Genomic DNA, 12,278 nt, shown 5'->3' with positions numbered 1-12,278 from the left:
AAAAATCCTTGTGTGTGTATGCACCTTAATTGTTAGATAAATATACTACTAAGCTTTTTTTGGGCAGGTGATGTGGCATTAGAAACCAGATAGAAGAAAAAAAAAGTACCAGTAAGATACTTTTCTGGAGAGCATAGGAGTTGTTCTGTATTACTTATAGAAAGTTTCATTTAATCCTCTGATAAAGATGAACTTATTATTTTTTTTGTAAATAAAGTATATACCATTTTACTTTGTTATATTTGTAATAAAATAACTTTTAAAGTGTTTGAAAAGTACCAAAGTCAAAATCTGGCAGCCTTCCTCAAGGACATTTGGGGCAACAACATCAAAATCTCTGAAGTTCTAGACTGTTTCTTATATATTGTTGTGTTTTGCCTTCATTCTCTCTGATAAGTTTCACCTTTAAATTCTTTATTACATGCCATGTGACACAAATGGGCGGGGCATAAATCATAATTACAAACAATCTTGCAAGGTTTGGTAGGCACATTGATTTTGGCATTGTGGAATCCCTTCTCTGAAGCTGGGTACACACTACACGATATTGTTCACGATTTCGCCTATTCCGACACATAGGAATGACATATCGTTCAAATCCTCAAGTGTGTACGCACTGTGGACCTCATTCAGAGCCGGACGCTATTTGCGCTCGCTCGTTCAGAAAAAAAGGGGTGGCTATTCAAATGAACTGTTCGCTTTTTGCGGTCTGTTCACGCCTCTAGGTCTGAACGAGCGAACCAAACATGCTGTCGTTTTTTTGAAAACTACGCCCCCTGGCCGCTCGCATCCTACTTCATGTCCGCTATTTATTAGATTAATCGAGTACATCGACCAGCGTATGAACTGCTCGCTATTCTTGTGGTTGGTTTTTCCTACCGCAATCTTGCGAGCAGTTCTGACTATAAAATAACCCAGTGACGTGGTCAATGACGCTGCTGTATTAATTATGCACACCCATAAAACGCCCGTTTTGACCTTTAAGCACGCCTGCGTTCGGATCTCCACTCCCCGTTTTCAAGCACCTTCCCCTGTTAGCACCCACATACGCCTCCTCCTGTCACTCAAAATAGCAGGCATTCGCTATTTAGCGAACAAACGATTTTCAGCCGCACTGACTGGTTCGCGCATGCGTATTAAAATCCGTACGCATGCGCAGTTGTGCAAACATCGCTGGGAACGAACGAGCGGCCGCTTACGAGCGGCTCTGAATCAGGCCCTGTGCGCGCTCCCGTGGTGTCGTGTGTTGCATCTTCAGATCTTTTGTACATGCGGGAAGATCTGTCAATCTCGTTAACGATTTCTCTCAGACTGTGCATTGTGCACGCACTACCGAATGACCAGGCGATATGGTTACATTATGTACGTAGCGATCTAACCACCAAACGATGCAAGATATATCGTTGGGTCATTTGTTAGATTGCACAGTGTGTATGCACTAGATCGTTTGTCCAGGAGTTCAAGGGAAATCGTTGACGACATTGCACCATTTGCAAGTCGTCTAGAGTGTACCTTAGCTTTAGACTGTGGTCCTCGATGATTGCAAAGAGGACTGAGTGACATGGTCCCCGCCTTCACGTGGGAGTGCAAGAAATTCCACGTCTATAACTCTGCAATGTATTTTTCTGAGGAACTTCTACTGAGTAGGAGAGACCGTCAAAACCAGGCCCAATGACTGAAATGTAGAACTGTTTATATGTATAGTAATAGCTATGTATATATTGGAATAGCTAGGAGAAACATTGGGAACGGTTAGAGAAAACACTGAAAAAATGTGCCAAAACCTCAATTTGTAGCAGAAAAAGGCACATTTTGTATATTTTTATTAGGTAAAAGTGCTCAGAAAAAGGTACTGTACTAAAACAGACAAGCCACAAGTTGCTTGCCTCTGGCATATAATCTGCTGTCTATGAGCAACACATATAAAACCAGCACCGCTAATAAATAGTGTTATTAAAAATAAAGGTCAACAACCGGAAAATGTGATAAATATAATTATGTGGTTTAAACAAACAAATAAATAAGTTAACTTTTTGCAGTGTTCTCTGCGCTGGTTTTGTATGTTCTACTCTATATATCTGTAGAGCACCCCTGGTCTACAGTTTATGGCAGGGATGACCACAGGCTGCCCCAGGGCCACAGACGGGCCACCGAGTCTTCGCATGTGGAACCCAGCTCCTTCCTGCTTCATTGTCAGATTTGTTTGATAGAACATTTAACACGTGTTTAAATTGCCTGCTGATATGTTATTACGGTAGCCATCTCTTCAATTAAATGTATGATTTTCACCTATTACTGAGATAATGTGGGACATTTTTGAAGGTTGGAGGGCCACCCATGTTTCTCCTGGAGTCTATTGCCTATTAGTGGGATACACTGGAGAAGTGGCTGTTACCCATAGCAACAACATTTATTTACTTTTATTGTCTATACTGCACTAGAAATAATTATACAATTTGGTGATTTGGGCAAAATGATGGGATGATGTGCAGATCTTGGTGGTAGTAGCAAATATTCAAACTAGAACTTGTTACCTGTGGAAACTACATTGTTACCTGTGGAACAGTTTTTCTGCAGGGAGTACTATGGCGGGTCATGGTGGGGGGGGGTGCGTTTATGATGTGTACATAATTACGGCTGTTATAGGACCCTTGAATGGGCTTCAACCGTACATTTGGTGACTATCTCCAATATTCTAGTACAGACTCTGGTTTGAAAGCCCAATCAGTGGAAATATTAGTTTTTAATGTTGAGCAAAATGGATTGGGACCCCTAAAACCAAAAGAATTGCTAGGCAGAAAATGGATCTTGATTGGTGGCTTTGTATATGTCATTTGGTGTGTGTAATAAAATATACACTCAATAGGCACGTTATTAGGTACACCTCTGCTCCGGCTTATTAATTTAAATAGCTTATCAGCTAATCACATGGCAGCAACTCTGTGCTTGAAAGCATGTAGACATGATAAAGAGGTTCAGTTGTTGCTCATGTCGAAACCAGAAAGTGGAAGAAATGTATTCTATGTGACTTTCACTGCGGAATGATGGTGTCAGACGGGGCAGTTTGAGTATCTTAAAGAACTGCTGATTTCCTGGTATTTTCAAGCTTAAATGTCTGTAGAGTTTATGGAGACTGGTGCTCAAGGCAAAAGACATTCAGTGAGTGGCAGTTAGGTGGGTGTCAATGGTGTGTTAATTAGAGAGGTCAGAGGAGAATGGCCAGACTGGTTCTAGCGGCCATCATGGTGACTAAAGGAATGCACAGTACAGTTTAAGTGGATGGGCTACAGCAGCAGAACAACAGGAAACTGAGACTACAGTGGGGTCACCAGCACTACATTAGTTGAAGATCTGGAAAACGTTGTTGGGACTCTTGGTTTCTGCTGCAGTATGCAGATGGTTGGATCAGAATTTGGTGTGAAGAACTTGAACTCATGGGTCCATCCTGCGTTGTGTTAGCAGTTCAGGCTGGGAATGGTGCGATAATGTTGTACAGAACATTTTCTTGACACAAGTAGGCCGTACAATATATATTTTTGTATTACTTGTTTCTGTTGATATAATACCACCATTATTCTCTGCCCCATCGGAGCTTACAATATCTGTCTGCTTGTCTGTCTGACTGTCCGTCATCGAGCACTGCAAATACTTAGTGAACAGGGGGTGTGATGACTAAACCGGTGTCCTCTTATGCAGGGTATGACATTTGGCTAAATGTAATTAATACACATACCATGGGGGGGGGTGTTAGAAGTTCCAGAGCCATTGAACACTGAAACCTGACTGCATTATGGTGATGAGATGTAACTCAGAAGTTTATATAGCGTACTCCTGCCTGCTCACCCAGTCATATTTGACTACTTATCTTGGAGGCTCACAAATTTCAGGGACAGAGCACTTTTCCGCATTGCTCTTGGCCTCACACACACACACACACACACAGACACAACACACACAACACACACACACAAAACACACACACACGTGGAAGCCTCTGTGCACAGGCGGTTGCCATCAGCTAGTGAACTTTTGGCTAGCCCCGGCTCAGAGCGCTGCAGGGGCACAAAGCACCTCAGGCTACAGGTAGCCGGTCTCTTGGCCAGATGACGAGCTGAAGGCTTATAGCTCCTAACCTCCACACTGTACATGGGCATCTATACCTGATGCCAAACGTGGGAGTTTAGAAAAGGTGAGAGTTTAGCAGTAATCTCTCACATTGGTCGAGTTTTATCTTTAACATGGGAAAACATCTGGATGAGAGTTTTAATCGTGAGAGTTTTTGGAGTCTAAACACAGGTGAATTTTTCCATGTTCTCGGTGTCTATTACATTGGCTGAGTTTAAAAAGTGTCAGATTTTACTACTAAACTCTCAGATTATCTAAACTCACCCTATTACATTTGGCCCCTGATCTTGGCCAAAAGGCCGAGAAGCCTGGGATCTCCCGTATGGGAAGTGACAAAGGGCCCCCAAGCATTTTCATGAATCCTTGTCTTGGATGGGAAGCAGTCGGGAAGCCGACGGACGGAATCCCGACCGCCGGCTTCCCGACTGTCTAATCCCGGCAAGGGTTGAATGACAGGTATCGAAATCCCAACGCCTATCATTTTACCTACGTCGGGAGCCCTACACCCGGCTTACCGATCGAAGGAGGACAGCCGCTCAGGGGGGAGGGTTATGTTTAGGGCTCCCGGGCGGGGGACTTAGGGTTAGGCATCCCCCCGAGAGGTTAGGGTTAGGCTAGGGGAAGGGGGGGTTAGGGTTAGGCACCCCCGGGGGAGGTTAGGGTTAGGCACCCCCCCGGGGGACTTAGGTTTAGGCGGCGGGGAAGGGGGGGTTAGGTTTAGGCACTTAGAGGGGGGAGTAGAGTTAGGCACTTGGGGGGAGGTTAGGCACCCCAAAGGGAAGGTTAGGGTTAGGGGGTAGAATAGGGTTAGGAAATACTTACCTTGGACGATCAGGAATTTCACCCCTGCCGGGATTTGAACCGCCGGCCATGGAACAATGAACTCGAATTCAATCATTTTGAAGTTTGACAAAAATTTGGCCAAGATGTGGCTCTGACACTGTTGTGGGATCTAATGTTCAGGTCAGCCTGGGACATGTAGGTCCACAACAGCTGCAGAGCCACTTTGCCTACTTATGATCTAGAGAAGATGGCTCCTCAGTAATATATGGCAGCGCACGGTGATGGTGCTCCAAGGTGTATTTAATGCTCTATATACCGTACCAATATGTATGAATAATTCACAGTGGACCTGATTCATTACGGATTGCTATTGCGATCGCTGCTGCGATTACGCACACAGTTCCGTTGCGAAAATATGCTAATGACTGCGATCGCAAAGCCAGCGTAGAGACGCCAACTACCGCTATCTCACATCCGTAATACCTTGCAATCCCGCGTATACATTGGTAACCTGAAGTAACCTGTCCCAGAAATTGCTAAGCTCGCCGCATGCCATCGCAGTGGCTAATTTATCCACGCCCATGCAACAGCGTTCAAACGGACTGGCACGCCTGCCTTTCATCCGACCACTACCCTGTCACCCCCCCCAAACGGTGACGTCCAGTCACTCAATCCGCAAATGCTGACTCACGCATGCGCACTGCACTGTATACGCATGCGCGGTACGCACCATTGGCCGATGTGCGTACGCTGTTGCGATTGCAATCCGCAATGAATCAGGCCTAGTATTTGGAAGACAAACATTGTTGGTGTTTTTCTGTTAGAGTAATGTGACTAGTAACACATACAATGAGTCATTTCTGCTCAACTTTATGTTCTAAACTCCTTATTTCAGATATTGATGAATGCGACAATGACTATAATGGCGGATGCGTTCACGAGTGTATCAATATACCGGGGAATTATCGATGTACGTGCTATGATGGATTTATGTTGGCACATGATGGACACAATTGCTTGGGTGAGTACGTTTATCATGTTATTGTGATTGTTACTGTTATTTTATGCAATAACAATGCACCGCAATGGCGGAATTCTCACAGCTACTGTATAATATGAACTTTAACATTGTTTTTTTTCTTTTAATAGAGGAGTCATATGTAGCTTAAGCAGGAATCTCAGTTTTGAAATGTTTATGGCGTGGCATAAATTATGTCTGCGGTGACACACTGCGCCGTCTTCAATCCCCCCCCTTCATGAATTTCATGTTATTTTAGCTAAGATTGAAAGAGAATGGCGCAGTACGATTGATGCAATGGTAATCCAGTGTCATTTTCACATTGTCAATATTGTCAGAATGCTAAAGATACATTTAGAGTTATGTAACCCATAGCAACCATCTGGGGGCCCGATTCAGGTTCGGACGTAAATGCCATTGTTGCTGCCATCTCTCATGGATTTGCATTTTGCAAAAATATGCTAATCAGCCACTCGCCGTCCACTGCTTAGAGACCCCCCACTGAAAGCATCTCACATCCGCCACTCATGCGCAAAACCTGAAACATCGTGCGCAGATCAGTCGGCCATCGGCCCTCTGAGTAAGTGTAAGCTGTCTCCAGACATGCAGAGGGCTCTCCTGCTGCCAGCAAGGACGCAGTGGCTAATTTATTGACGCCCGGAAAACAGTATTTTAACACTACCAGTGTTTCTCCAGCCACCCCCCTTCCCCCGTTACCTCCCCCAAACACTGAGTACATGATTCCACTGTGTGCGCATAATCGGAATGTAATCGCTGCACGTGAGCAGTGCGGCTTACACACATACACAATGGCTGACAATCGCTCAATTTGAGTGAATATCGGCATTGCGTGTAGGTCTGAATCAGGCCCAGGGTTTAGGCTGGTAGACGATGTTACTTTAGAAGCTAACCTGGATCATCAGACTCTTTGAGAAGTGCTTCATAATCGGATATCATCAAGGCCCTGAAATCATCGCATGAATATTATATGTTGATGACCTATTTGAATGCTTTGCACGATACAAGTACATTGTCTGTTTTGACTGTTACAAGTTGCACACTGGTCTCAATGTAACTCACTGTTACCCGTAGTCACACAATCTTTGGTGCCCTAGCCCCACGTCATCTGTTATCTATACTGTAGGTTCTACAGTCTAATCTGACTGTATTCACTTTATTTCCAGGAATAACTCCAGTCTTATCTTAAATTCCATCACTCAGTTTAATTTCAAATGTTCCTAGGTAATCATGGGTTCTAGATCTAGACTGGTAAAAGTGTCTGGAAAGAGGACAGTTCCTTCCACCTCCCACTACTGGGCTGCAGCTGGAAATGGTAAAGAGGAAACACCAAATCGGCAGAACAATTAATTTTACCCCACTAAACTAAGTGGATGGAGGTACGAGACTGAGGACCACCCTGAATCCACATTCTCGGTGTTTGCCTCTCTGATGGTTAGTTTGGCTCTACCCCTCGCCACCGGCGGCGTAACACAGCCCCGATCCAGGGGAAGAAACACCTGAGCCTTGGGACTCCGGGGAGCGTAATGATCAGGTTAACGTATAGGATTAGGTGATAATGTAGCTTAGGCGGTAATGTGCAACATTAAATCCTATGTGCAAGCGCAAAAATTATCATCCGACTAAACCTGCTCCATTTCATTGTTGAGGAAACGGTTGGACGTCAACAGAGCCCTTTCTGTACTTGCTCATTAACATCCCGGATCCGACTGGCAAGCACTGGATCCAGCAAGTGTGAGATACATTAATATAAATATGGCCGCAAGCTGTGCACCGGAGCAATGTGAACAGTAACGCGCCAAGATGAATGCTTACGTCTCAAAAGACGTTTACGTGCAACTTTAATTCATGCTCTACATGTCCATACATGTCCACATACATCTAGCCTCCTTGCTTGTTCGCCATGCCTTGGAGTGACTCGGTAACGCCAAACATCTTTTCATGCAACATTTTTTCCTTCAGATACATCTTAGTCACACAGCGATACGAGTAGGACGCACAAGCAGCTTCTGCTGATTAAAATGACATGCGGCAGTCCTATGTTCTGTGTGCATCTGCATGCAAAATGCTACGTTACAGTGTCAGCGACTGTAACACTATAACGTAGCATTTCGCATGCAGATACACCCACAGTCACACACAGAATATAGGCATGCCGCATATCATTTTAATCAGCAGAAGCTGCTTGTGTGTCTTATTCGTATCGATGTACGAATAAGACGCATCTGAAAAAAGTCATACGCAAAAAGACGATTGGTTCTACCGGGTAACACAGTGATAACGTGTTATATGTAACGCGACTTGTAACGCACGGAGGATCGATGTATGTGGACACATCGGTAGGCAATATATATACTTTTCAAGTATTTTTGGAGTGTCAAGAATTCTAAAACGTGTTTATGTCTGAAATATTATTTTGCCCAAAATATCTTTCAGTTGTTTTTTTATCTCCTCCTAACAGTTCTTCGTCTAATGTGCTTAACATTCCTCCTTCCTTAGCCAACTTCCAAAATGGCTCTTTACAACCCAGTCATGTTTTTCTAGATCCTGGTTTATGGCTTCTGTGACAGACGCCACAAAGTTACATTTCTGCCAGAAACAAACCTCCTCTGTAGACACTTGTAAATATGAATTTCCTTGACTCTTCCGAGTGGTTTTTCAGGGGACAGGCTTCATTAACGATTCAGCATTGAGATGTTTCTGACACTACGACGTACAATCCTACTGGCGGCTACTTATTAATGGATCGTACATAGGAAAATGACGTCTTTGTGTATTTTTGCAGCCGTGCATCATTTTATTTTTATATATATATTTTTTTAATCAATGCTGCTACATAAACGTAAAATAAAATAAAAATTAAAGTGACTAGAATGTGCGTCTGGCGGAGTGAGATATTGGTGACACATTTCCTGCATTCCTACAAGCTGCATAAATGAAGTGTTGTTTCATTTCATACAATTTCATAATTAGCCGTATAGACGATGTGCTTAAGTAAATAATAACTGTGAAGTCTTTTCAGTCTAACAAACAGGAACGGGCCAGAAACCCTCGACTGGGACAGTATTCAGACTTTAGAAGTCTGTACGTACGCCTGTATAGATAAATAGCAGATTGTCTACTTGCGGTGTGTTTATTTCAATACAGATATTTTTTTTTTCTTTATTAAGGCACGGTTCATTATGCTTCAGTAGGAATACTGCCCATTTGTCTGGCTGCTGATTTGAACGATGGGTTATGGAGCCTAATGTGTCGGTAAACACCTTTTCAGTGTCTCTTTAAACCGCACTGTGAGAGGTCTAATGAGCTGTTGATGATAAATTGGGCAGAAAATTGTATCTTAGTACGATTGAGCTGGAGAATGTTGTGGTATGCTGCCCGGGATTTGCAGCACTGTAATTATTCTGCAATTATCGGCTTGATAAATGAACGTCTTAAAGAGATGAATTGAATTTTAGAGTTGGCAGATTCTCTTCAATCAGTGGAGATGCATTATTAATTAAGGGAACATTATACTGAAACATTACCTATTTAAAAACAACAGGTTGCTGTCAGAGCTGGCTAATACAATGAGGGTTCTTTATGTTGTACAGTATTTCTTGGTAAATCTAAACAAACATTCTGCAATGTTTCCTGAAAATCTGCCCTTTGGGGGGGCGCTGTGTTCTGTCAGCATTTCATTTTTTTTTTCCACCTTCAGGCAATTTTGATTTAATTACCTTATTGTGCTGGTATCCTTTGTTGGGTTTTCATAAAGACCTTTAGTGCCCCTATGTACCACCCTATGGTGAAAAATGTATATGACACATGTAACTTTGACAATGAAGATGGGCCCCCCTCAGCCCTGGGCCCCATAGCAGCTGCACCCCTTGCACCTATGGTAGTTACGCCCATGGTACTGCTATAAACATAGGTTGCCCATGGATATGACACAGAATAGCTCTGTTCTGCATTGGATACAGTATAATTTGCAGAGGAGCTTTTTGTTGTATCTAAGGGTCAAGAAAAGTGTCCTCTATGTCTAGAAAGAAGAAGAAGGATGAAACATACTTGCACTTGGTTTTACCTGAGGGATAATTTATTACATTGATATATTTCCCTGAAGCTTCAACTCTTGCTGTGAATGGTGGAGAAATAGGACTATGGGCCCGATTCAGAGCCGCTCGCAAGCGGCTCGATGGTTGCCCACTGAGCACTCGCCGCGTCCGGCATGCGCGAGCCCCGCTGTGCGACTGACCTTCAGTAACTGTGGGGCTTGCAACAAGACGGGGTGGCTGTCGATGTTGATTGACAGCTCGCCCCGTTTTGTGGGCGGATGGGGGGGTGGCCAGACAAACGCAGGAGTTCCCTTAGTAACGCCTGGTGTTTGTTGGGAGGGGTAGTGGACTTCCTGCTCTATTAGAGCAGGGAGTCCACTCGGGCTTCCGGCAGCTAGACCCTAACCCAGGGTCTCTTCGCAAGCCCGATGGTCGCGATAATCGCGATGGTCTCCAGCCCGCTCGCACAAGCTGTGGGTGGTCACCCCTCAGCTTTGCGAGCGTCCGGAGTAAAAAAAATAAAATAAATCAAGTTTCTTAAAGATTTGGCAAAACTCTTAATTTTGGCAAAATCCTAAGTGAAGCCGCTGATTTCATGCATCACTTTTTTTTTTTCTTTTAAATGTCCCACTATAGCATTTATGATCCCGTTAACCACAAGTAAAGTTAGCTGCTTTTATGTTTAGATAATGGAGTTATTTGCATTGAACACTTTTTATATAAGTATATTTTACTGGCCTTACATTATTTTTTATTGCTACACGAAACGTAAGCCAATTTTCAGCACTTTTTGCAGTCTATTATTGTAATGGTGAACTATGTTTCTGTTACAATATGAAGTTTATTGAGCATGATTGTCCATTTTATGGACTAATATGACCGATTGACATCCCTTCAAAATGCCTATCCAGTTCTTTTCCAAACAGAGAAGCATCAGCTCAGATGAGTCTTACACAACTACAATTGTTATAGTTAGTGAAGTGGGCAACAGTGTTGCTCGTGTGAACATAGCCTAAAGCGCTTCACTATAATTGCGTAAACCAATCGTTGAAATGTCAACATGTTGTAGAGCTAATTGATTTAAGATTGCATCCTCGCCGGCATGATTAAAGACAATCATTCTCCCTCTTCACGTTTGATTCTGCATTGTTTATTTGACTTTTTCTCTAAGACAGCTGCATGCAATGTGTTGCTGGCAATAAGGACTCGTGAATGGGTCTATTCCTGGCGTTTATTTTCTTTTTATTCTTCTGTATTTCAAATACTCCCTTGCAGAAACCCCCCTCCATCCCTCTACACTTTGTTGGAGTGAATGTTGAACTTTTCAACATTTTGACTAAACAGGGTTAGAAATTCTGTGTACTTTCATAAACAAAGGTTTTGTTGTAGATTGAGTGGTATTTGAGATTAATCCATGTTTTCAAGACCATTTCAAGTTGGAGGGAAACACCAAACAGGGGGATTTATGCTACAAATGATATCATCGATATTGATAATACCGACACTATCCAGACCATCTTAGGCTAGCAGAGCATCTTCAGAGGATGCAGAACTAATGTCCCCAAAACATCCAGGTAAATATTTTCTAAACGTATGTTCTCAGCAGGGGTCCTGAAGTGGGAGGAAAAGGGTGGATGTCCAAAAATGACAATCCTCTCCAGGTTTGGACTGGACTGGTAGAGTTTTTATTTTTTAAATTTGTTTCAAATTCTAAAGATAATTTTTTTTTTTGTTTTGGAATAGTACAGTGATTGCCAGTTGTGATGTCATTTTGAAAATATAATAGGCAATAAGAGTTTTCTCATTTAGTTTCATTAAACATGTTACTACATAAGTGTTTATAAATGAGGCACAAAAAGGAGAATGTGTTTTTTTCATTAAGAAGTATCATTTATTTACATTTTTGTTTATTGATGCATTATGTTTGTCTAAAATGTGAATTTCTTATTCATTAATTGGCTACTGGTTGATTTGAACGAAAATATTTTGATCTGTCTAAAATTTATACATTACTTTGCTCCTAGTGATTTTTATACTCTTTATCACTTATAATACTTTTTACTGTAACGAAACTGAACAGGGTCCAGAGAATTTTTCTTTCTGGTTTGTAAATTACATACATCTTTCTCACCATGCCCATTATGAAATTTGATGACTACAAGGGGGCAAATATTTAATTACATTTTATTTTTACTGAAATTTTTTTAACACGGATTTAAAATCATATTGTAAGAAAACAGTACTATTAATTTGCTCTATATCAATTAAAATGTTTAGCAAAATTTATTAACAATGTA

General features: G+C 42.3%; 1 protein-coding gene across 4 annotated transcripts in view; it reads left to right on the top strand.

Moving 5' to 3' along the window:
• SCUBE1 (signal peptide, CUB domain and EGF like domain containing 1) overlaps positions 1-12,278 on the top strand; it is a 326,927-nt gene that overhangs the window by 54,213 nt on the left and 260,436 nt on the right. For all 4 annotated transcript variants that reach the window (XM_088478384.1, XM_088478382.1, XM_088478383.1 and 1 more), the window contains exon 3: positions 5,804-5,929. In XM_088478384.1, coding sequence (XP_088334510.1) covers positions 5,804-5,929 — 126 coding nt within the window. The remainder of the gene's footprint in view (positions 1-5,803; positions 5,930-12,278) is intronic.

Source organism: Taudactylus pleione, unplaced genomic scaffold, assembly GCF_031769625.1.
Source record: "Taudactylus pleione unplaced genomic scaffold, aTauple2 ptg000212l, whole genome shotgun sequence".
Taxonomy (NCBI): Eukaryota; Metazoa; Chordata; class Amphibia; order Anura; family Myobatrachidae; genus Taudactylus; species Taudactylus pleione.
Note: the sequence above shows the minus strand (reverse complement) of the source record. Positions and strands in the feature narration are given on the sequence as shown.